Source organism: Drosophila ananassae, chromosome 3R, assembly GCF_017639315.1.
Source record: "Drosophila ananassae strain 14024-0371.13 chromosome 3R, ASM1763931v2, whole genome shotgun sequence".
Lineage (NCBI taxonomy): Eukaryota > Metazoa > Arthropoda > Insecta > Diptera > Drosophilidae > Drosophila > Drosophila ananassae.
The window spans coordinates 22,142,745-22,166,940 of record NC_057930.1 but is presented as its reverse complement, the minus strand read 5'-3'; the positions used below and the strand labels follow the sequence as shown (position 1 = coordinate 22,166,940).

At 39.6% G+C, this 24,196-nt stretch overlaps 6 protein-coding genes across 10 annotated transcripts; 3 read left to right on the top strand and 3 right to left on the bottom strand.

The window, feature by feature from the left end:
- Positions 1 to 850: 850 nt before the first annotated feature.
- Positions 851 to 3,000, bottom strand: LOC6497405. Its single transcript, XM_001962114.3, has one exon. It carries the CDS (start codon positions 2,920 to 2,922, stop codon positions 874 to 876), a length of 2,049 nt encoding a protein of 682 aa, XP_001962150.1. The 5' UTR covers positions 2,923 to 3,000; the 3' UTR covers positions 851 to 873.
- A 1,501-nt stretch (positions 3,001 to 4,501) lies between these two features.
- On the top strand, positions 4,502 to 5,761 carry LOC6498135 (uricase). Its single transcript, XM_001962115.4, has 2 exons — positions 4,502 to 5,122; positions 5,192 to 5,761. The coding sequence occupies exons 1-2, from the start codon at positions 4,552 to 4,554 to the stop codon at positions 5,674 to 5,676; spliced, it is 1,056 nt and encodes a 351-aa protein (XP_001962151.1). The 5' UTR covers positions 4,502 to 4,551; the 3' UTR covers positions 5,677 to 5,761.
- A 310-nt stretch (positions 5,762 to 6,071) lies between these two features.
- Positions 6,072 to 7,152, top strand: LOC6498136 (39S ribosomal protein L4, mitochondrial). The gene is made up of 2 exons (XM_001962116.4): positions 6,072 to 6,795; positions 6,852 to 7,152. Exons 1-2 carry the CDS (start codon positions 6,125 to 6,127, stop codon positions 7,069 to 7,071), a joined length of 891 nt encoding a protein of 296 aa, XP_001962152.1. The 5' UTR covers positions 6,072 to 6,124; the 3' UTR covers positions 7,072 to 7,152.
- Positions 7,153 to 7,172: 20 nt separating this feature from the next.
- On the bottom strand, positions 7,173 to 8,216 carry LOC6497404 (NIF3-like protein 1). The gene has a single exon (XM_001962117.4). It carries the CDS (start codon positions 8,083 to 8,085, stop codon positions 7,222 to 7,224), a length of 864 nt encoding a protein of 287 aa, XP_001962153.2. The 5' UTR covers positions 8,086 to 8,216; the 3' UTR covers positions 7,173 to 7,221.
- A 672-nt stretch (positions 8,217 to 8,888) lies between these two features.
- LOC6498137 (NF-kappa-B inhibitor cactus) lies at positions 8,889 to 21,809 on the top strand. 5 transcript variants are annotated; one of them, XM_032451727.1, is made up of 7 exons: positions 8,889 to 9,076; positions 10,291 to 10,890; positions 11,732 to 11,909; positions 12,121 to 12,331; positions 19,965 to 20,053; positions 20,111 to 20,368; positions 21,443 to 21,809. In XM_032451727.1, the coding sequence occupies exons 2-7, from the start codon at positions 10,613 to 10,615 to the stop codon at positions 21,512 to 21,514; spliced, it is 1,086 nt and encodes a 361-aa protein (XP_032307618.1). In that variant the 5' UTR covers positions 8,889 to 9,076; positions 10,291 to 10,612; the 3' UTR covers positions 21,515 to 21,809. The 5 variants fall into 5 exon arrangements, with proteins under 5 accessions (XP_032307618.1, XP_032307619.1, XP_032307616.1 ...); XM_032451728.1 differs by having other exon boundaries at positions 8,944 to 9,080; XM_032451725.2 differs by having other exon boundaries at positions 8,981 to 9,080; positions 10,130 to 10,890.
- Positions 21,805 to 24,031, bottom strand: LOC6497403 (cell division cycle protein 20 homolog). Its single transcript, XM_001962119.4, has 3 exons — positions 23,521 to 24,031; positions 23,115 to 23,439; positions 21,805 to 23,049 (listed from the first exon to the last, which is right to left on the bottom strand). Exons 1-3 carry the CDS (start codon positions 23,830 to 23,832, stop codon positions 22,097 to 22,099), a joined length of 1,590 nt encoding a protein of 529 aa, XP_001962155.1. The 5' UTR covers positions 23,833 to 24,031; the 3' UTR covers positions 21,805 to 22,096.
- Between the last annotated feature and the right edge of the window lie 165 nt (positions 24,032 to 24,196).

Here is a 24,196-nt window from a genome sequence, read left to right as displayed (position 1 = left end):
TTAACATATCTTTAAATAATTTCATTAATTTTTATTATCGTTAAACCTGTCGATTTTAGTTTTTTAAGTGAGAAAAAATACATATTTGATAATTTAAAAACCTTAAATTCCTTGAAACAATCTTAAAAAATAATTCTAGAAAACTGTTTATTTTTAAATAGGAAACTGTAGAGGAGTTTCATAATTTTCTTTTCCCTAGAAAACATTACCCATTTCCAGAACTTCATACAATCGAATGAACCAATACCTTGAATTTTCCATTTCCCCCACAAATCCATCCCATTGTTAATCCCAACATAAGCACTATGATTGTGTTGGACTCCAGTCGACAAGCTAACACCTTCCGAGTGTGAAGCCCTGACATTGGGATTGAATGGTGCCGAGATTCTCTTCCAGCGATTTCTCAGTTTGTTTGTCGAGACAACAAGGTGGCAAAGGCGGCTATCTCTATCTATTTGAAGAGCATTTGTATCTGTATCTGTATCTGACAACGGCGTTCTGTAAGATGGGTTGGTAACTCGTGCCTGAAACTGGTAATGACCGTAGTGCGTGTGAGCCCCTTTCCGATGACTAAGCGTTGTGAAAAGGCGCATTTTTACTCATATTTTTTTATATATATTGTATTTTTTTCTACACTTACTATGACGTCAACACAATTTCAGAGATACGGATATAAAGAGGACTAAGATTGCAGATTATTACAGGGAAATCCACAAATCATTGTCATCTAATTGATAAAAAGTATGTGTGGTTTGTATTAAAGGTTTATATTCTTTCGGTTTGTGGTGTAATAGAAAGAGCTTTTTGGAAATCCCTTAAAGAAAATAAACTAAAAACTCCATTATTTTAAATATTTTAATGTTTATTTTTTATTTAGCCAAAAATATTTGGAAACCAACTTCTCAAAGGCGAAAAGCACAAGGGTTTCGTCAGCCACAGAGTGTCCACGGAGAGCTTAAGGACCTCCATATAATCAAAACTGCAGCTACTCTTCTCGAAGGCTTTGGTTACCAACTGGGCTTGGGATTGGGAGTCCTGAGGCTTTGGTGTAGCCAAAGGAGTCTTGTCCTCATCCTCATCATCCAAAGCGGCGCGAGCAAAGGCCTCGTCGCCATCAAAGTAGTAGAACTCCTTTCGAGTGGAATTCGTCTCTACCACTCGGGAAGGCTGCTGGGCATCGATGCCACGAGCATAGGAAATCCTTCGAGCCTGGCGATAGGGTGTGGCACTAAATGGAATACCACCGGGATAACCACCGCCCAGATAGCCAGGATACCCGGTTTGTACGGGCCAGATCTGAGGAGTCTGCGGCAGACCCACTTGAGGTGGCAGGCCCACTTGAGGCCATACTCCGAATCCTCTCTGGGGCTGCTGCTGCTGTTGCTGCAAGCCCAGGCCAAATCCTGGAATAGCGTCCTGACGACAGCCATCCGAGTCCTGATCCTGGAAGATCTCCAAGAGGAAGCCATTGGAGGTTGTGCTACTTGACTGTCCGATTCGCATGCGGATTGCTTTCCTGCCCTGCTGCCAGTGAGATTTGTGGACATAGCCGGAACGGCAGCCGCAATATCGCTGACCATCTAGTTCTATGAAGTCACCATTGCAATTGCTTAAGCCTCCGGAAACTCCTCCAGCGAAACCTCCTCCCAATCCTCCATTGAATCCTCCAGAAAATCCTCCATTTAAACCTCCCGAATTTTGTCCAAAATCGAAGAACTTGAACTGAATCCTTAAGCGGCACACATTTGGCGAGCTCTTCTCGATGTAGAAAACACAGTCCCTTTGCTGGTTGGGCAGCAAATAGTTCAAGACAGTCCTTGGGAAGCCAGGACTTGAGAGATAAAAGTGGTTTTGGTTAAAGCCACTGGCACAGCAGAGATCCAGCTGCCCACCAAACTGTTGGAGCGATTGTGAGTCGTAATCCTTGAGGGTGACAGGATGAGGTTGAAAGGAACTCGTTTGATATTGATCGGAAATAAGAGGCAACTCTTGTTGCTGTTGCAGGATCTGCTGGGGTTGCTGTGGCAGAAGGAGCTGTGATTGTTGTTGCTGTTGGAGGAATTGCTGTTGGTGTGGAAGTAGCAACTGTGGTTGCTGCTGCTGGAACTGTTGCTGCAGCAATTGCTGCTGTTGCAGGATTCTCTGTTGTTCGAAGAGTTGCTGCTGCTGTTGCTGAGGATTACAGGGGGCTGTTTGTTGCACTGGTAAGCCTCCAGTAAGTGGAGGATAAAAACCAGCAGGATAAAAAGGACTTTGTGGAAACCCAAAAGGAAAACCGAAACGATTAGCTTGTGTAAAATTCAAGGATGCTTCCTGCAGAGGTTGCTGGGGCTGATGTTGCTGCTGTTGGGGGTGTAGGTGTTGCAAGTGCTGGTGCAACTTCTTTGGCGGAGACTTGGCACTCACTTGCACCGTATCCCCATCCACATCCTCCTCGTCATCATCCACCAGACCCCTGGCTACCAGATCCTCTCTCTCGCAGGCCAATCTCGTGACAAGGAGTCGGAAGCCCCCGTTTGTCGTCCACGGAGAGTCGTCACTCAAGAACCTTAGACGCAGAATACCATCGGGGGTGTGATACTTTTTGATACCCAGGACTTGGCCGCATAAGACTTCCATGTCATCGCCATCATTCTGCAAGCCAATTGCCAAATAATCCCGACTGCAGTTCTCCGAAAGTTCCAGTTGAAAATCAAGAAACTGAATGTGGAATTTGGTGGGACAACGATATGGAGATCGCACCACGTAGTCCCAGCAGGTATTGACAGGATAATTATCCGGATAATTGGGGGATTCGATTAAGCTCTGCCGTTGCCTGTAGACGCCATGCAATCCACACTGTGGGAGCTCATCGTGGACCGCTCCCAAGGATTCGGTTAGAAGGAGTCCCAGAAGGATGACCAAAAAACCGAAAAACTCCATTCCAAAAAAACCCGTCTGTACGCAAAGCGTTCAAAAACCAAACTAACTTGTTGTTTCGCGGTTTGCCTGCCAAAAATTAAAAAATATTTTTTTAAATGGGTGCGTCGGGTGGTTTCACTTGAAAACAATTTGCACTTTTGTTTGCGGAGACGCAACAAAAGCGTTCACTTGTTCAACTCTCATTCATAAGAGACTTTTTTTAGGGTTTTGGGTTTTAGTTCACTGAACCTACGAGAAATTGTAGTTTCTGGTGGACAGCAAGTTTTCAAAAAAGGTGCCAAAAGCTTCATAAAACTAACATCCATTAGATCGCATTCCAAGTGGAAAAATCTTTCAGAAATTAATCATATTTTTCTGGGTATTCTTTTTACAATTATCCATCATCAAGATCATATAGTTTATCATATCATTAGATCAGTAGAATATGCCTAAAAGTTATATCTAGGCATAAAGTTTACGGTGTCTTTTTATCACGTAATCCATTTTATGTTGCACACTTCACTGACGTTGTTTTTTGGTATTTTTTTACAGATAAAATCTAAATAATAATATTTATTTTTTGAATCATTTTACGTGCTGGTTAAAAAAAAAATGAACCAAAATATTTACACCAAACTTCCCCCAACGGATCTTGCATAACACAAAAATATTAACAAATAGAAATGTTTGTTTGGTCGTGGGATCACATCTGGCATACAAATGTTTGTCATTATGTTGGTGTCAAGCCCTAAAAGAAACTTGTGCCAAGCAAACAAACTCTTAAAAGCATAAAATTTATCTGCCGCCACAGTTTGCAGAAGTTTAAAAGTGACTTAACACAAAGCCCCAAATTAAACACCCAAAAAAACACTTAACTGTAGAGAAGCTCGTTTATCTCATATAAATGAGCAGAGAACATCTGTTTTATCTAAATAATATAAATGTTTTTTATTTATTTAAAATTAAGTTAATTCTTGCGTCATCAAGAAACTACTACAAGCTTTTTATTAGACCCTCCATGGATTATTATGAGGGTATATTTTTAAGATAATTGATAATTTAATAATAAGTATTACAATATTTTTAATATATTGGAGAGTTAAGTGTAAAAAGTCTTACTCCTACAAAGGTAATTTAACAAAGTTTAAAACTTAAAAAGTTTGTTTTACATCTTTGGTTTAAAGTTTAAACTTTCAACTAAAAGTAAATTTTTTTTAATAAGTATGAATATGTTAAAAGAAGTTTATAGAAGTGAAATAAATGTTAAAATAAACATTCAAAAGAGAATTTGTCATTATATCTCTTCCTGCACCTGACTTCAAAATGCAAAAACAAGAGGTGCAAACAAGATAGAGACATCTGAAGATAGAAGCTCGGCAACAGAGTCCGAGACCTTGGAACCCATTGAGGCTTTGTCATATTTACTTTGGATTTTTGGACCTAGACTTACCGAGAACAGGCCACAAATGCGGTAAGTCCCTAAGACGTTACTAAGACCAAAAGTGAGAGCACTGATATATGATATGATAAGCTTTATTTTGCGAAAGTTTTGTTGCCCACGTAAGATGTCATCCAGATTACGCGGGTATATAATGGTGGGATGCAAGCTGATGGGTAATCAGTATTCCCGAAAGAGTGATTGCAGTCAGAATGTTTGCCATTCCCTTGAGACAGCCCAGCTCCATGAGCAAGAGCCAGAAGCAATCCTCCAGCATGGATGACCACGACAAACCGTTTCAGTATGAGATTACGGATCATGGTTATGGCAAGGATGCGGTGAAGGTGTTGCATGTGAGTCGCAAAGGACCAGTGCACACCATCCAGGAGTACGAGGTGGGCACCCACCTGAAGTTGTACAGCAAGAAAGACTACTACCAGGGCAACAACTCCGACATTGTGGCAACTGATTCCCAAAAGAATACCGTCTACTTGCTGGCCAAGAAACACGGTGTTGAGAGTCCCGAAAAGTTTGCCATTCTTCTGGCCCAGCACTTTTTAAACAAATATTCTCACGTGGAAGAGGCTCATGTTCATGTGGAGGCTTATCCTTGGCAGAGAGTTTGCCAGGACGAGACCAAGGCCAATGCCAATGGCCTGGCACCAGTTGGTAACCAGGGCTCCTGTAATTTCAGTTCCATTGACAACCGATCCTTGCACAATCATGCCTTTATTTTTACCCCAACTGCCCAGCATTATTGTGATGTAGTTGCCAGGAGGACAGGTGAGTTTCTAGTTGAATAATTATCATACAATATTATAAATCTTAAAACTTTTTAAAACTTTTTCACAGATCCCAAGCAAACAGTGATCACTGGTATTAAGGGACTTCGGGTTCTGAAGACGACCCAATCCTCGTTTGTAAACTTTGTGAATGATGAGTTCCGATCTCTGCCAGATCAATATGACCGCATCTTCAGCACAGTGGTGGACTGCTCCTGGGAGTACTCCAGTACCGACAATTTGGACTTTTTACGTGCCTGGCAAACTGTAAAAAATATCATCTTACGTAACTTTGCCGGTGATCCACAGGTGGGCATTTCTTCGCCCTCCGTTCAACACACACTGTATCTGAGTGAGAGACAGGTCCTGGATGTCCTGCCACAGGTTTCCGTAATCTCAATGACTATGCCGAATAAGCATTATTTCAATTTCGATACAAAGCCCTTCCAAAAAATCGCTCCCGGTGATAACAACGAAGTATTCATTCCCGTGGACAAGCCACATGGCACCATCTACGCTCAACTGGCCCGAAAGAATATCAACAGTCATCTATAAAAATTATATTTTAAAATTTAAATTAGATCTCCATTTGTAATTCTCAAAATCTCAAAAACTAAATAAATGCTTTAAAAATTTTAAATAATTTTTGTTTAGAGGGCTTACACAATGTTGAAAGAAATATAAAAAGAAACAGAATATTGAGCTTTTAAAATAAATAGAAAATTATAATAAATTATGTACATATTTATTAAAAAACTTATTGTAAAGTGTTACAAAATCGTTCAAACTTTACGACTATAAAAACACATTTTCTGTTATTTTAAAATAAAAAATTCTTTTATGAAAATTTCTCTTAGTATTAGTTAATTTTTTGAATTTCCGTTCCAAAGTGTGACCACTAATTCTACAATAAATTCAAAAAACCAAATCAGCTGTTCGCACAACTATTGGGTATTTCACAACATTCCCTATGCGGTCACACTGATTAGCACGCTGCCGGAAAATGTTGAAAAATATTTTGGATAAGTCCAGGCAGGTGGTCTTTCCAGTGGCAAGAACCCTGACAAGAAGCAGCGTACATGGAAATGTGGTCAACGAGTCCCCGGCGGCAGTGGCCACGCCAGCAGGAACAAAGACACCGCTGATTCTGCCTCAAAACTACGGGGAATACGCACCCGTAAGCCGGAATACTCCCCGCCAGGCATGGATCGAGAACACGGATGCTGTTCAAGAAAGGAAAGTGGGTCTTATCGAACTGCATCCGGACGTCTTTGCCGCACAGCCACGGGTGGACATCATCCAGGAGAACGTCGAGTGGCAACGAAAGTATCGTTATGTAAGCTTTGCCCAAACGAAAACCCGGGCGGAGGTGCGGGGTGGTGGACGGAAGCCATGGCCCCAAAAGGGTATGGGCAGGGCACGTCATGGTTCCATCAGATCGCCGCTCTTCAAGGGAGGCGGTGTTGTCCATGGCCCCAGATCCCCAACCACCCATTTTTACATGCTGCCTTTCTACAAGCGAGTTCTGGGCTTAACATCGACTTTAAGCGTTAAACTGGCCCAGGATGATCTACACATCATTGAGAATGTGGACATACCCACCAAGGATGGTCAGTTCCTCAAGGATTTGATAGCCGAACGAAACTGGGGACCCTCTGTCCTGATTGTGGATGAGTAAGTTATTGAAATCTAAGAATACTTCCATATTCTCTAATGTTTCTGCTTTCTAGGGATCACATGTTCCCCGCCAACATTTGCCAAGCCACCGATGAGCTGGGCTATGTCAACTTGATGCCATCCTTCGGCCTCAATGTGTATTCCATGCTGAAGCACGATACCTTGGTCCTAACAGTGGCTGCGGTAAAGCATCTGGAGCAGCGTCTATTATACCAACTGAATCGTAGCGACGCCGCCAGCAAGGGCGGAAAATTCAAGCTGGATCAAGTTTAGATGTTAAGAAAGTTAAAGCCTTTTAGTTTATTTGTTTGTAACATTATGCGAATGCCAGAAAATGCATTGTTTACCCATGAACTGAGGTTTTATTTCACGAATTATTTAGTCAACTTTACTTTATTGTTTATAACAATGCAATTATGTGCTTTATTGTAGAGCTTTATGGGAAAGATCACAAATCGTATCAGTATTGGTCACAGTGACTAAAGGATCCTTGTCCTTTTCAGAGACAAGGATCTCACATTCTTCCTTCAAAAGTTCTCTGAGTTTGGGGGAAAATTCTTTAAGAAACCCTCTTTCCGAGTTGCTATGATTGCAAAGAAGCACCGTGGTATTATTGTGATTGAATTCCAGCAGCTCGTGGTGGGACATCTCCCCAGTAATGATGAGATCTGCTTCGACGCCTTTTAAAAGAGATCCTCCGGAACCGGCACAAATCCCAACGGTCTTGATTAAGGTGTTGGGTGTGTGATTCACCGCCAAAGCAAGGTGCACACTGTTCTGGATGTGTTTTTGGAGGGACTCCACCAACTGACGAACTGTCATGTCAGTCTCTATGAATCGCCCAGATCCGGTGCCTGGGGGAGCGCCCAACTCAGGTTCCAGAGGCCTAATGCTCTGGATGACGACCGCTTTGGAGAGCCAATCGTTGACCGCGCCACAGGTTTTATCCCAGGCAGTATGAGGCGAATAAAGAGCGACATTATTGGCCAAACAGGCGGCCACCACACGTTCCTTCCAGTTGGATTGCGTGATCCTGGTCAGGGGCCTGAATATCGGTGGATGATAGCTGATTATCAGATCTACATTCTTTTCCAAAGCTTCTCCCATCACGGGCTCCGTTAAATCGTTGGTCAGGAGTATCTTTTTAATGGGTTTCTCCTTATGTGGCTCAATGAGCAGTCCCACGTTGTCCCATTTCTCCGCCAACTTTGTGGGTGCATAGTTCTCCAGCTCCTTGACCACTGCCGCCAGCTTCTGACCAGTAAAGGTGCTCATCCTTCTTAGCATTTGACTCTTATGCTCAAAGTCACTAAGCTATATTTTTTATTCAACAATTTAAGAGTTAAAATAAAAACAGGCCGGCTGAGTGCAAAGTCTTCCTCTTTCTTCTTTATTTTCAGAAAAGACATTTTCCAACACTACCATTAGGCGGGAATTTTTTCGAAACTAAAGTATTGAGGAATTTCCTGCCGTTAATCTGTTGGTGCAATATTCCAAATAAAAAAATGTCTCACATCCCATTAGTCAAAACTTTGGAAATTTTAAGATAACAAGAAATACAAAAAAAAATCCCATTAGTGTTTATTCTTTAATTGATTGTCATTTGCGAAAAAAAAAGGAAACTCCAAAAACAGTATCGGCTTGAGTTTAGAGATAAAAAATCAAGTTTGCAATGAATATTGACCTATTAAGTGTTAAAAGGCCAAATTAGTTGTATAAATACTGCTTAATTGTTACTATATCATAAAATATTTAAATTTTAAACTAAATCGCACTATGAAAAAACCAAACGATAATTGGACATAGACCTTATTCAACACATTTATGTGTAATTAAATTATAAAACAATATTGTACTTGTATCTCAATATGATACTATGTATGTATAATTAAAATTTTGGGAAAAACATTCGTTCCACTTTTGGCAGAATGGGGGAATGCCTAAGTGTTATCTCGAACTCGAAGATTTTAAAATGTATTTTACGGGTAATCTTTCATTGAATAACTGAACCAATCATTTCCGATTCCATAAAAAGAGGCACAAATGCATGACAAATCGGTATCCCACAGATCCAAGGGTAAAGTACCGAACGAGAAGAAACCCAGGTAGAAATCTCGAAAGATTATCCTTCACAGCTGACGAGACGGTCACCATGCGAGCGATTTCCGTTTGGTCTGGGGTGTTTTCCCCGATGTTTGTCCGGACGAAATCATCGAGTCATACGCAGTTTGCCCACTGAGAGCTGCACATCGACATCGCTTAGAACTTGGAACTCACCGCAAGTAAAAATAAATAAATTAAGCACTGGCTTGTTGTTGCTGCTGCAAAAGTGTTGCTTTTGTTGCTGTTGGCTGTTTTAAATTTTAAACTTTGATTGGAGCTTTCCTTTTGGCGCTTTTTTCGCGCTCTCCGCATTGGGAGCTGTAGAGTTGCCAGACTGTTTGTAACATGTGGCAGCCCTCCAGCCCCACTCTGGTTTAAGAGCGGCGATAGATGCTCTCATTGTTGTGAAGGTTTTGAAAAAAGCTCCAATCTGGGGGAAACCTATCCCCCACTATATGGATTCATATATTTATATAGATTTTGCTTAGCTCTCATACGAAAACTCTCATTCGAAACGTGAACGGAAGCAGACGTGTTGCACGGCTACTATGCAAATTTCAAAATAATTTGAACAAAAACAGAAAGATAATACCTACGAGTGTGAAAACAATTTATAACCACAATTAACCAGCAAGGTAGTGACCAGAAAAGTGATAATCCTTTTTAATTTTAAAAATTAAAATACATTTAAAACAAAGAACAGGGAAAAAATAAATCAAAAGGAAAAGAAAAAGAAAAATTGGAAAAATGAAGCTGTGCCTGGAGATAAAAGAGATTTCCAATGGCATATGCTAGTGGTGTGTGTGTTTGTGTGCGTGTGAAACAAATACGGATGCTCCACAGGGAAAAAGGCAAAAATAATATTAAATAAAATAATATAAAAAAAATGGGGGATCGGAACAAATCAAAAATAGTCCCCCGTTCCCCAGTGAATCGTTTATTTAATGTCGCTACACATGTATAGTTTATAATTTGCTTTAATCTAAAAAAATGCTGTTATTGCGTTTTCACTTGTAGCTCTATACATTTGTTTCACTCGCACTGCAGCATTGGAGCCCGAGCCCCAAAAGCTCCAAAGAGCAGTTACGTGAACTCGCGAGAGTAAAAGTTAGACTGTGTGTGTGTTTGTGAGAGGGAGTGAGAGAAGGAAGAGAGCGAGCTGAGCTCAAAAGCAAAGTTCAAAATAGCCCAGATTTTTTTCAAAAACGGAAACCCCAATCTTTTGCAGTTATCTGAAATTCGGAAAAGCTCAAAAATGTGGAACCCAAAAAACGCAGAGGCAGCAGCATCAACAGCAACAGCAACAACAAGTGATAGCAGTCAGGAGGATTGCAGCTGCGCTTCCAGTGTTGAGCAGCGCCCCCCTAATCCCCAATCCCCCTCCGACAGTAATAACGGTAAAAACGCAAAGTCAACATTTGGCGGCAAAAAAACAGAAGATCAACCATCGGCCGCCATTGGCAAGCAAAAAGAATTATTTGCACAGAGCGAGACGAGCGATTCGGGTTTCATTTCCGGTGCTCAATCCTCGCAGATCTTCAGCGGGGAGATCATTCCCGATACGGACAGCCAACAGCCAAAGGAGCCAAGGGACCAGGAAGCCAAGGATCCGGAATCAAATAAAAAGGAACAGCCACCGGTGGTTCTCGATTCCGGCATTATTGACGAGGAAGAGGAAGACGACGATCAGGCTCCAACATCCGCCGAACAAATGCAACTTAAAAATAACGCTGACACAGGCATCCCTCAATGGACGGTCCAAAGCAATCTGGCCAGTCGCGGCGAACAGCTAAACAACCTGGGTCAGTCCACCCAGAGCCAGGGTTCATCTGGCACCACCCTGGGCCGCAGCAAGGCCCACTCCACCACAGTCGTTACGCCCACCGCAAATGCACCCTCAACCGGAGGAGCTTCATCCGCTCCACTGAGCAGCATCAACATCATGAATGCCTGGGAGCAGTTCTATCAGCAAAATGACGATGGCGATACGTAAGTTTAAAAATATATAAAATATATTTAATATTTTAAGATAGTTAATATATAATTTAAAACTTGATCTGTAACTCTGGTACTGAAATATTGGCCATTCATTTAATGTTTTTAGTCTGGTCTTTGGCGCCTTTCAACTGTAATATTAAATATCTACTTGATTTAAGCAAATAATCATTAGGTATACCCCAATATGCAAATAATCTTTGAACAAGTATTGCAACTTGATTAGAACGGGAAAAAATATTCCTAAAATATGGCTATATTTTTGCCAATTAACTTTCATAAACTAAGCTTTAAATTCGAAATCTAAAAATAATCTGAAATATTTTTTGTGCAAATCAAGATTAGACTGTTTAATTCATTAAATGGGGATTATAAACCCAAAAAAATTAATGGGTTTCTTTGAAAACTCAATGTATCATTGAATGAGAATTTCCCAAAAAAAAAAAAAAAAAAGAATCTAAGGAACTGACCAAGGGGGAGAGTTTCATGAATCATTTTAAAGACCATTGTTTGAGAGTCAAGAAACGCGACTGACACATGTTTTTAGTCAGGCTTTCGGGGTTTTCCTGGTATGTGGGCAGGTATCATCATCACCTCAGCGAACGAACAGGTTTTCGGGGCACTGCTTCTTTCTTTACTTACCTTTACCTTTACTTTGCCGAACTGAACCGCACCGTACCGTACCTTACCTTGCCGTAACTTGGGTTTTTACGTCGCCATATGACAGACAACAGGTGAACGGCAAGACAGTAAGAGCGAGAGGTGCGGGCATCAGGTAAATAAACCCACAAATTCATTGTTTTTTTTTTGTTGGTTTGCATTTCTCTTACTTTAGGCCTCTGCACCTGGCTTGTATTTCGGGCTCCGTGGACGTGGTGGCCGCATTAATTCGCATGGCCCCGCATCCGTGCCTGCTTAACATCCAGAACGACGTGGCCCAGACGCCCCTCCATCTGGCCGCCCTCACTGCCCAGCCGAACATCATGAGGATGCTCCTTCTATCCGGCGCTGAGGTAAGTCTTCCCAGTAAAATCTGGGTCTTTCCCAATTTCATAAACTTATTTTTTATTTTCTGGAAAATACCTAGCAATTAAATTTCATTACTTTGTAAATAATATTTTTTGCTAGTACTGTGACAGGTTATTTCATTCATAATTTTAATAGGAAAAATTATTTATTATCTATTGAAATCTAATCATTATACAATATTTACCACCCTATTAGCCCACTGTCCGGGATCGTCATGGTAATACGGCACTCCATCTATCCTGCATCGCCGGAGAGAAGCAGTGCGTCCGTGCCCTCACGGAGAAGTTCGGAGCTATGGAGATCCATGAGGCCCACCGTCAGTATGGACATCGTTCCAACGACAAGGCTGTTAGCTCCCTGAGCTACGCCCGCCTACCCGCCGATCTGGAAATTCGCAACTATGATGGTGAGTTCTAAACTCGAAATATTAAAAAATTTATTATACATCCATAAAATATTAATATCAGACATGTTTCCTAAGAAAAATGTTCTAAATAAAGGTTCCTTTTTGCTTCCAAAAGGCAGAGAACGAAAAATATAGTCAGCAATTGGATTATTTTTGGCAACAAAATTATGAATCTGTGCCAAAATGGTACACATTATATTTTCTTTATATATCCAAGATATATATTTTTGTATATATCTTATGTCCCGCCATCGGCTAGCCACATTGCGAGACATTGTCGTCTGGTATATAGTCTATATAGTCCTATAGTCTATATAGACTTTTGAGCAGATGCCAAAAATACATTGGCCTCCCCCAGAACAGTATTCGGTTGAAAATTTTCCCCCCCATCATATGATGATTGTGGAAAGAGCCACCATTTTGGCCTTTGTGTTATTGATTAACCAAAATAAACGAAAACAGGCCATTTGCAAAGTTTCAGACGTCAGCAAAGTACAATAAAAACCCGCCGCTGTACAAGGATAGAAAAAATATTTACTTAGAAATTTTAGGAACACGCTTACATAAGCTAAGGCTATTAGATGGATTTATTTTCGCATTAATTTGGAATGCATTGCATGATGGAAGGAAATCGTTTTCAAATTTAATTTATTTTCCTTTCCACGCGCAAATACAGAAACAAAGGCGTGGCCCCCAAAAATTATCAATTGTTTCCTTATTTGAGTGTACAAACCGGGTATATGGCAGTCCAGAAATCGAAATATCGATTTGCATTTTTCGATGGGGGTGTGGGTGGGAAGGACTTGAATGAGTTCTAAACGGTGTGCGTTGTTAAAAATAATTGTGGCCTATATGTATGCCTTCAGGCATTCAAATAATTGCTTTTCGGAATCTAAAAGGGGAAGCCCAATGTAATCCCAATTTAAGTTTAAACAATAGCCTCCCAAACAAATAAGGTTAATAAACTTGTTTGAATGTATTGCAAGACTCAACCGATTTGCGTTTAACCTTTCGTTTGTTTAATCGATTTTCGGTTGGTTTTTGTTCGTTTTTAGGACTTTTCTCCCACTCGATTTAGTTTTCGGCTATGTATAGTATAACCTTGCCAAAAATAAAATCAAAATGAGTTCGTGAGTGGCAAACATTTGGTGAACAAACATTATTTTTTTTTTACACATTTCATTGGGCAGCTTTAAGCAGCGCCAACCGGTTTGAAAACAGCTGCTACGGGTCTATACTATATATAGATATATAAGATATAGATATATATGAGCTATATAAAAGCAATTCAGACATGGCACATAATGGCTAGCCAGCCGAAAGCAACATCGCAGACATTTCCGACAAAAACTATTAAAAACCAACAAAGCAAACAGAAACGAGACGGTCAGACGCTTTTGAATATTTTTGCCTGTTTGAAATCATTGGGTTTTCCCGATCGGCCAAGTCGAACATATTTTAGCAGCACCCCAGGCTGCTACCACATTGATATCGAAAAATAATTTCAAATATTCGGGGGCAGTTCTGTGTAAACAAAACCACAATATGTTCCAGACGTCAGTGCCTTCAGGGACTTGAAATAATTGTCCAAAAAATTTCATTCATATTTTATATTTTTCTTAAAAAAAATTAGAATTATTTAGTAAACAGGAAAAGCCTTTGGGACTAAGGAATTTAAATCCTACAGATTCCATTCAAAAAATTCCTCTTTTGGTTAAAAATAGGCAACATTTTTTTCGAATTGGCTCAAAGCCAAAATAAAATTAGACAATAAAAGAATGCACCCGAAAAATATATACGGAATCTAGTCCCAGAAATAATGATAACGATTAAAGACGCTCTGACAGTAACGGAAATTGGGGAAGGTTCGTTATCAGAGTCGAACAGAAAGGTGGGGACCTCCCACCTTGGAATCTATATACTATACTTATAATACGCAATTATAGTTTCTGGAAATCCCCACAAGTTGGCCCACAATAGTAATTATGTCAAAATGGAGTCCAAGCCCTAAGCCGTAATCCATTTTGGGGAACCATTAACGCTTCTGGCACGCAACTGGGAAATGGTCTAATTTATAAATAAAATCACGCAAGGCTCGAGGACAGGGCTCTCTATAAATAGGAAATAATGTTCCTTTTGGCCAATCCGGTTCGCTTCACAATTGTGTTTAGTTTGGCCTTTTGGAAAACCGAGAATAACAGAATTTCCCATTTTGGCCAATAAACACTACAAATCGATTGATTGTGATTCGTGTTATCTATGGTACTATAAAATAAAGTATATAAAGTACAATTTTGTGACGTTTTTCGGGCTTATCACAATCGCTTTAATAACAAAAAAAATTCAAGAGAACAGCCAGCTACTGGGTATTTTTATTCTGAGATTCCTTCCTATTTTGTAAAATCCCAAATATTTTAAATTTTCCCCCAAGGCGACAAAACAGTAGCTATCGGAAAGTGGGAATTGTTTAAATTTTTTTTTGGGTTAAACCGATCAGGGAATTTCAAGAAAGCCATATGAATTATTCGTAAAACATTTGTCCTGCACATGTCTGGCATACTATGTACATATATCTCCATATGATTCCAGAACTGAAATGATTCTGTAGCCTGGCAACTGGCAATCATAAGTTAGGAGCAGTCATAGCCGTACTTCCCCGCCTGATAAGCTGGCTGGAGGAAAAAAAAAAGCAAATGAGATATGTCCAGCAGTGTTCTATCGCCGGCAGACATTGGTAACTGGAAATCGGGCCTTATCACCGGGAAGGAAAACCCCATAGGTGGTCGTTTATTGTGCGATTATACGATTCTCCCGTGTGTGTATGTGCATTTGCGCACATTTCCACAAAGTGGTGGGGGCTTCAAGCGAACGTCCTTCTGCCTTCTGCCCCATTGCCATTGAAAAGATAACTGGCTATCAGTCCGTCCGTCCGGGTTTACCACATACCGATATTACCCTATTTACGGAGTGATCTTACCCATATGGGTCCATAAACTTACCGAGTTCCTTGAACTAAACCTTAAAATAAAAAATATACGGACGTAAAAGTGTAGAAACCCGCTACAAAATCATGACTTGACAGAATAAAAATTGACAGAACTAAACTGTTTACGTACTTTTCAAATTGTCACATTAAAATGAATTATAAGTGGGAATTCTAAATGAAGCACTAGATATGCGTCAGCGGAATTTTGAGGAGCAAACATCTTGAACTTTTGACTTTGATTAAAATCTGAGAGATAGACAAACTATAAGATACGGATCATCCAATTTGTTTAGGTCGATCCGATAGGCCGCCCTACACTTACTTTCCCAAAACCGGTTCCTGGCATCAATTAGTGTTTGTTATTTATTGACATATCAAATCTACGACATTCTGGAATCTGTAGTCTATCAATGACTTTACATTAATATATAACATATATAGTATATGTATCTGCCAACAACAATTAGTCATATGATATTGCCACAAGGTTGGACCTGGAACTCTCGATTCTCGCCAGAGAACCAGTCCAAGTATCTCACTCTCTGTCTCATTTCCTTATTGAAATTTTTAAATTAAAACTTAATCCGCTTTAGATTTAAGGAGAGATTCGGAGCTCGGCAAAGATCTCAAAGAATTTATTCACTTTAACGGACAAGGTTAGATGATTCTTTTAACGGAAGTGCTTTCAAATTTCTTTGCTCATTTCCGATAGCTTCAAGTATCTGAGACATCTGAGAGTTTAATGGCTTATTTTTTTTTTCAATTAATGTACTTCCTATTTTTCAATCGTAAAAAAATCTTCAAAGAGCTACCTACCTATCTGATTAATTCTTACAATGAGCTCATGCTAATTGCAAAATAAAAAACAAAAAAAAAACAAATTGCAATGACGGAAGTTAAATAATGCAATGAATAATAACCGACAGTTAAGGAAAGTCCTAAATGAATCGATGTGAGTTGGCTGAAAACAGAAAAACCGAAAACTATACAAGTCACAAAGTGATCTCTTTCCAACAATTGTCTTGACCTCTTCATATAGAAACTCATGGATGGGATTTTCCCCAAATTCCATTTACGCTTTTGTTTCCTTTTTTTTTTAAATTTTTTTATTTTTTTGCATGCCACACGTGGCTGACGATCCCCAACAAGTTGGAAGTTTTTTTTCTTTCTTTTTGGGAACCGATCCAAAACGAGACGGGTGTGATATTTGCATTTTGAATTCACAATCGAGTGTATGTAGCTCGAAAGAAAGTCAACAAGGCAAATCCGCTGACATAACCCAACAGTCAGTAAGCCGGAGAGCGGATCGAGCCAGATATATATACATACTATAATGAAGGGGGAGCTGCTTTCAAAACACTTTCATTGCCAAGTCAGTCGTCGTCGTTGTAGTCATCATGGCTTTGGAAAATCCGTGGCATTAATTGTGCTAAATTGTACTGCTATTTGTTTTCGCTTCATTTGGCGGCCACTCTGGGTTTTTCACTTCAATATACTACTAATTTCCACTTTGGGAAAGTTCGAACCGCACAAAAGATATTGTATTGAAATTGCCCCAAACGGCGCCCAGAAGTCTTGGGGTAAACAGCATTTAATTTGATATTGTCTTACCGACTTGGGTCTTTCTCCGTTTATATTTGTTTTTGGGTATTTGCCCCGACCAGGTCTTATTTAGACAGTTGGCTTTAATTTCATGGGCTCTATATATATATAATATATCAATGTTTGGGTTTTTATTGTGGATTTTGGGCCAGGTAATTCCCCCAATGGCACGGTTACTTCTTTTCTTTTTGGCACGTGCCAGTTGGGTGAAATTGCTAATTAAGTTTTACTTCAAAACTTAACAAAATATAATCAAAAATAAACATTTCTTTCCAATTAGGAATCAATGACCTGACAATTTGAAGGACAAATAAGCCAAAAAAATAATATATATAATTATAAATAAATAAATAAATTAAAGTATATAGAGAGTGGGGTAAAAACCCGTTGTAGAAATACCAAAAGGCTGCTCCAACAATAAACACAATTAATTAAATTTAAGCGAACAGCAACAGCAACAGCATTCCCCTTTAATATTTGCGCTGTCAATAAATTTATGAACTTTGCGACTTTTTCGGTGACTTGTGGAGTACTTTTAACTGCGCCGTTGGGTTTTTCTCATAAGGTCGTTTCCCGATATCGGTATATATTTTATATATATAATAATTATAGTAAATAGTAATAGAAAATCATGCTGGCTGCGATCGATTCGAGTGGGTGGTGGTGGAGCGCTGCCATTTATGAAAGTGTTAAGTTGTCAAGTGCCGGGGAACAAATAGAATTTCCCATAGTGCGCAGTTCAACAGCGATTTCATAAGTGTCATTAATTAATGGCTAAAAAACCAGATACCGATTACAGTAATCCCTGGGGAAGTAGACCTCGTTATGGATTTATGAAAAGATGACATCAAGTTTAAAAATATTTCTGGAATGAAATTTCTGGTTCAACGACGTGATTAAATTGTTCAAAAATCATAAAAACAAATGCTATAAAAAAAAAATGTTCTAATAAAAAAGTATATATATTGATAACAATTGAAAACCATTAACATTTCAGTGGCTTGTTGAGATGAAAACGAATAATGTATACTAAATTATATTCGAGAATGCATCTAAAATCTGAGATGCCTAATTATTGAGCAATCACCGTACATTTTTTATGGCTAATTACCGTGCGTATTCTGGTCGAGCTGGTTTTCGGACTCTCCACCTCAGACTATATGGCTGGCTTAAGTCCAAAGCCTAATCTTAAAGTCAGGGAATTATAACCACAAGATCTTTTTTTTTTTTTATCTTATTGGAGGTGTGACGTAGTTCGGTGATGTCGGGGGAATTCCCAAAACAAAGTTTGAAACAAACTTTTGTATTTCATATTTTATGTTTCATACTGTGAGCCTGATATCTATTAATATCTAATATCGACTTTAATCGTATGCTAACGATTGGCACGTTGCTGTGCTGAAAAGGCAACAACAATGAGGATTGTCTTTTACTAGCTCATCGCCTTCTTCTTTAGTTAGTCGTCGAGCTTTGGCTTTAAAATAAAAATATAAAAAAAAAAAAAATACACACACACTCTATATGTGATCATCGTTTATTTTTAAAACCTGTGACACAATTGTTGCTTTTGTAAGCCGTCAAGTCGGAGATACAACCAAGAAAAGACCCCAAAAACTGGACTCTAGTGGTGACTTTCTTGGATCGCTTTCTTTCGCTCTCTTGGCTTTATCTTTGGCTTAAAAAAAATATTGTATATTTTATGAGAATATATATTGTTTAGCTTGGAATATAATTCCAACATAATCTTAATTCTCAACCGATAACCTTGAACATTCTTAATGCTGGAATTATCAAAAGTTCAAGACCTTCTATATCGCTTATGCTTCTCATGACTCACGATCGGTAATCTTGGGTATGACTATGATATATCCATAGGATTGGCTGGTTCTGGTTCTCAGGCCACTGGCTGATTAAAGACACCAAGAAACTGGCCAGTTGGCTGGGAGTGTGTGTGTGGGTTATATGCAAATGTGGCCACAACCACAACTGTTTGTGTGTGAAAGTCAATCAACAGCACGTGTAGCTTAGCCGGGGAAAAAAAATACGGCAATAACAACAAAGTCTCCGACCACTAATCATAAAGCCATAAAAGCAAACTAAACAGACTGCCTTTGTTTTCAGTTTTTTTTTTTAGTTTCGTGGCTAAGTTAAGTTGAGGATAAAATTTTAAAAAATAAGAGTATCTAGGATCAAAAATAATAATATTTTTTGAAGCTTGAGATTGAGAATATCTGGCGCTCTTGTTTGACTTCAAATGTCAGTTGAAATATTGCAGATTTTATTTTTATTTTTTTGCTAACTTTAAGACACCTGCCAGGTTGTCTGTTTGTCTCTCCATATATCTGATTTCTATAATGGTTTTCAAACCAATTTGAACTTGGCCAAACTTGTTGCCGAAGCCCAAAAAGCCAACTTTGTGTTTGGTTTGTTAACTTAACTGCTTGATTTTTTTTTTTTTAACTCGTCGTCACTCGGTTTTTTTGTTGCTGTTTACTGGTTGTATTATTGCTGCTGTTTTATTGTGGGAATTTCTTGGGTTTTTCAACGCACACCAATGCCTCCATCCGTCGACACAGATACAATATACAGATACAGATACAATACACTTATACAGATACAGATACTTGAACGTGAAGTCAACGGGTTGTCATATTGTCTTATAAGGCAAAAGCCTCCACTTGGCACCCTCCAGCCCCCATTTGCCCCGTCCCGGAAAGCCCCAGCCCCCATCCCGCCCTCCTCCTTCTTCTCAAAAGTGGTCATTGTCGTAATCAAAGCTTTTTTTTTAATATATTTTTTTTTTTCGTATTTGGCTGGTATTATAAAACGCTACTTGTTTTACAACTGAAAGCGATCGCACGGAAGAGCTTTTATTTTTTTTTGTATAGTATTAGTAAGTGTGGGGGCTTCAAAAGTTTTGGAGAAGGAATCGGACATTTCATTCATAAATAAACTGTTGGCCATCTTTAATGGTAGTCACTATTTTTGGCAGCCAATATATCTGAGATGATTAAACAATTTCGGATTTCCCTTTCTATTTTCCAGGTGAACGTTGCGTGCATTTGGCCGCCGAAGCCGGACACATTGATATCTTACGCATTTTGGTATCCCACGGAGCCGACATTAATGCCAGGGTAAGTCCCTAAAAATATCTATACTAATTATAATTATTTAATAATAATTTTTTGTAGGAGGGAAAATCGGGTCGCACACCACTGCACATTGCGATCGAGGGCTGTAACGAGGATCTGGCCAACTTCCTGCTCGACGAGTGCGAGAAGCTCAACCTGGAGACGGCCACCTTTGCCGGATTGACGGCTTATCAGTTCGCTTGCATCATGAACAAGTCCCGGATGCAGAACATCCTTGAGAAGCGCGGCGCAGAGACCATTACGCCACCGGATAGTGATTACGACAGTAGCGATATCGAAGATCTAGACGATACGAAGGTGAGCGTCACTGCATAAAAAAAAAATACGTCCGTCTACAAAAATAGAAAAAAAATCTGAATCAAAGAAAACAGAAAGTAAACTCTAATGGGCCACCACCAGCTTCCAAAATGTTCAAAATTTATATAGAAAATTAAATAAGAAGCAAAAAGATCCACCCCAAAACTGAAAAAAAAAAAAACTGAACTGGTATTCAGTTGTCAAGAAGAGAAAATGTTACACTCTATTGTAACATGTATTATGTATTGTTAACCAAAAAAAAAAAAACAGAAAAAGAAAGAAATTAAAATTATAAAAAAATTAAAGCAAACAACAGAAGAGCAACAAGTTCATTCAGAACACAACAATCGATATAGAGCAGGGATCTATGTTTTAGTAGAACCCATTGAAACTGCAACCATTATAAACAAATTTAAAAAAAACAAACCAAGAACCAACAAAGTAACGAACAAACTATAGTGAAAAAAAACCAATATCTGGAACCAAATTTTGTCTACTAAAAAAAAAAAAAAAAAACAATTTTAAATTAAGAATTGTCGTAATGTAAACTTGATGTTTGTTGCTGTTTCTTTTAAAACTTTATGTATTTTCGTATGCCTGTGTGTCTGTAAGTTTGTAATTTTTGTATCTGTGTGTGTGTGAGTGTGTGTGTGTGCGTGATCCAACTAACACATATAGATTCTAGATCGTAAAATTATATATCCTTAACTCGATAATGATGAAAAATGGAATCATAAATTGTAGTATTAAGCTAGATAAATTTAATTGATGTTTTCATGTTCTGACTGAATGAAATAATGTTGCAAAATAAATATTTTACTCTCAAAAAAAAAAAAAACAAAAAAAAACTATACCTAATCTTTAAATTTGATGTGTTGTGGGTTTTTGTAAAAAAATAAAAAAAAAAGGTTTGTAAATTTGTTTAGAATTTTGTTTAATATTTGAACTGAATTTGTTTGCTTGTTTTGTTGAATTGTTTGCCTTTGTTTGCTTCTGTTTTTTAATTAACACTTATGCCTAAAGATAGTTTAAATTTTAAACTAATTGGTTGTTTAATTTTTTGTGTACTTGCAGATGTACGATCGCTTCGGTGATCCGCGTTATTTTGTCAGCTACAACGGCGGCAATCCAATGACAGTTGCTTGAATAACCCAACCACTTTGTACATACAACCTTAGACTATATATATTCCCAACCTGGTGGGGTTTTAATTGCTGTTCCCGAACGCACGCTTCCTTCTCCTCCTGCCCCCCCGAAATGTATGCAATGTTCCACACGACACACGTTCCCGAAACACCCAGCAAAAATCCTAAAACGAATGTACTTACTATCCTGTCCAGCATGAGGGATCGCCGAATACGAAATTGCTTGTGAATTGTGCTTGTTCTTGTGTAAACGAGATAGTATTTTGAAGCGAAATAAAGCATACACGGATGCCGAATGTCAAGCATTTTATTTATACGCACACAATATTAATTCTAAGTAATAAAATTATTTGACAAAAAATCAATTATTCTCACATTACAATCATCGGTGGGCCGTCACATCAAATCGTTATTTATCCTTAATTAAGCAAAACAGGAATCATCAAATTGTAAAGCATTTAGAAACATATTTGTCTAGTCGGAAAATAAACTATACTATAATCGAGTTGCAAAAGGGTAATCCATCCCTACAAAGGCATTTTCAAAAAATATATATATTAAATAAAATTGGCGGATGCAACAATTAACGAATGCTTTGCCTGAAAACGCTATTCTTTGCTTTACTGTTGGCGGTGGCAGCTGCCTTCTTGGATGCCAGTGGATCGGGAGCGAAACAATTCCACAGACGAAGGGTTTCATCAGCTCCGGCACTGATCACAGTGCTGCCATCCGGCGACATAGCCATTTGCAAGACACGCGACGTGTGTCCAGTTAGGTCCGCTTGCTTCACCATTGTCGGATATTTCCAGATGGTCAGTTGATTGTTAGCGAAGCCGTGGGCCGAAATCAGTTCCTTGTAGTGGCGGGAGAAGAGCAGGGAGCAGACTTGTGATTTGGAATCAACAGATTTCATCAATGACCCATTATTAACGTTCCAGAACTTGATGCATCGATCGGCGGTTCCGCCACCAGATGCCAGGGTACTCGGCTGCCAGGGACACCAGGCCAGAGCTCGCACAGCCGCTTGATGTTCGTTGAATTTATGCAGCGGTTCGGATGCAGTTCCCACTCCACTGCTGGCCAGGGCCCAAACATTGACGAGATTATCGTTGCCACCACTAGCCAGGTATTTGAAATCGGTCGACCACTTGAGACCGCACACCTCCTGCGTGTGGCCGGCCAGGGAAGAGATCTTGTGCTCCCGCGAACGAACATCGTGGTGGATGATAGTGCCATCGCGACTGCCAGAGGATACCAGGAAAGAGTTCCAGGCTAATGAGCCAACCCGAGCACTGTGCCCATCCATAACGCGCAACCTCTTCACTTTGGAGCAGTCCCAGAGCTCCACAGCTCCGGTACTATTGCCAATGGCCAGAATTTGGCCTTCTTGAATCCAGGACAGCGATCCAGCGTAGTCGCCCTCCTCGAACTCGGTCAGCTGCTCGATGTTACCGGAGCTTGCGTTCCACAGATAGACGCAACTTCCCAAAGCAACGGCCACGATGTTGTCGCCGCTCCAATCCATGAGGTTGAGATCTACCAGAGAGCAGAAAACAATGTTAAAAAATATTTTATTGTACGAGTAATAGGGCGAATCATACAGTAATCGTTGATGAAGTCTGGAGCATCGAGTATTCTCTCCGATGTAGTTGGAATATAGCGGGAGCCACTCTTCGTTGAGATGGGCGTCTTAATGGAGTACACAACCTTCAGAGGATTGTTGTGGGTCTCTGGAGCAGCTGGCGCCTTGTTCTGGTAGCACAAGATGCGGCCACCTCCGGTGTTCTCACCAACCTGAGCCACCTCGGAGATGAGTTTCTGCCGTTCGCCCTTGTGGGCAGAAGCCTGGACATTGGCTTGGTTGCTGTTGCTGGTGGTGGCCTTGTCGTTCTCTTCGTCCGATTTATCTCCAGCATCTTTGGTGACCTATAAAAGTTTGTTTTTCATATATTTTATAAATCAATCTCCAGTAAGCATTTGCAACCTATTATAAACCGTAATTCTTACCAAAAAATGCGCCAGCTCAAAATTGGTGGCCGCTCTGTTAGGAATGAACCTATCGCCTCCTCCGGGCGTCTTTGTGGGCGTTGTGGTTGACTTCTTGGACTTTCCCTCGCTGCTCTTGCCAGGGGTCTTGGTGGGCGCTTGCACTCCGGAGAAACTGGTGTTGTACGACACGGATAGAACCGATCTCGTTGTGTTAGCACTCCCGTTGAGTGACGCCTCCAGCTTCTTCTTCCAGCGCGGCGCAGGACCGCGCGTCTCTCCGTCCATGATCAGAGCATTTTGCAAGTCAGATACAAAGTTGAACTGCGACATGGTTTTGGGGTATCAAGTATATATTCTATTTGTATCACACAATTGTCTAGTAATTGCACTAGCGTCCTTGAAATTTCATAGATAACTCAGATTTAGATTTCTTTACGGTTTTTGAGATGCACTATAATGGCGGTTCGATTTGGATTACAGTGTGACCGTAGAAAGATAACGCTGAAATCGTGTCCTGCCAGGTCAGGATTATATAAAAAAATACTAAAAGCGGTTAAAAATTTAAATTAACAAAGTTTTTTTAAATATTAAATTAATTCTTTATAGTAATAGTAAGAGTATTAGTGACTTTTTTATTTTTAAAGATTAAAGTCTAACAATCTCCCGTCCATATCGTCAAACACTTTCGTTATGA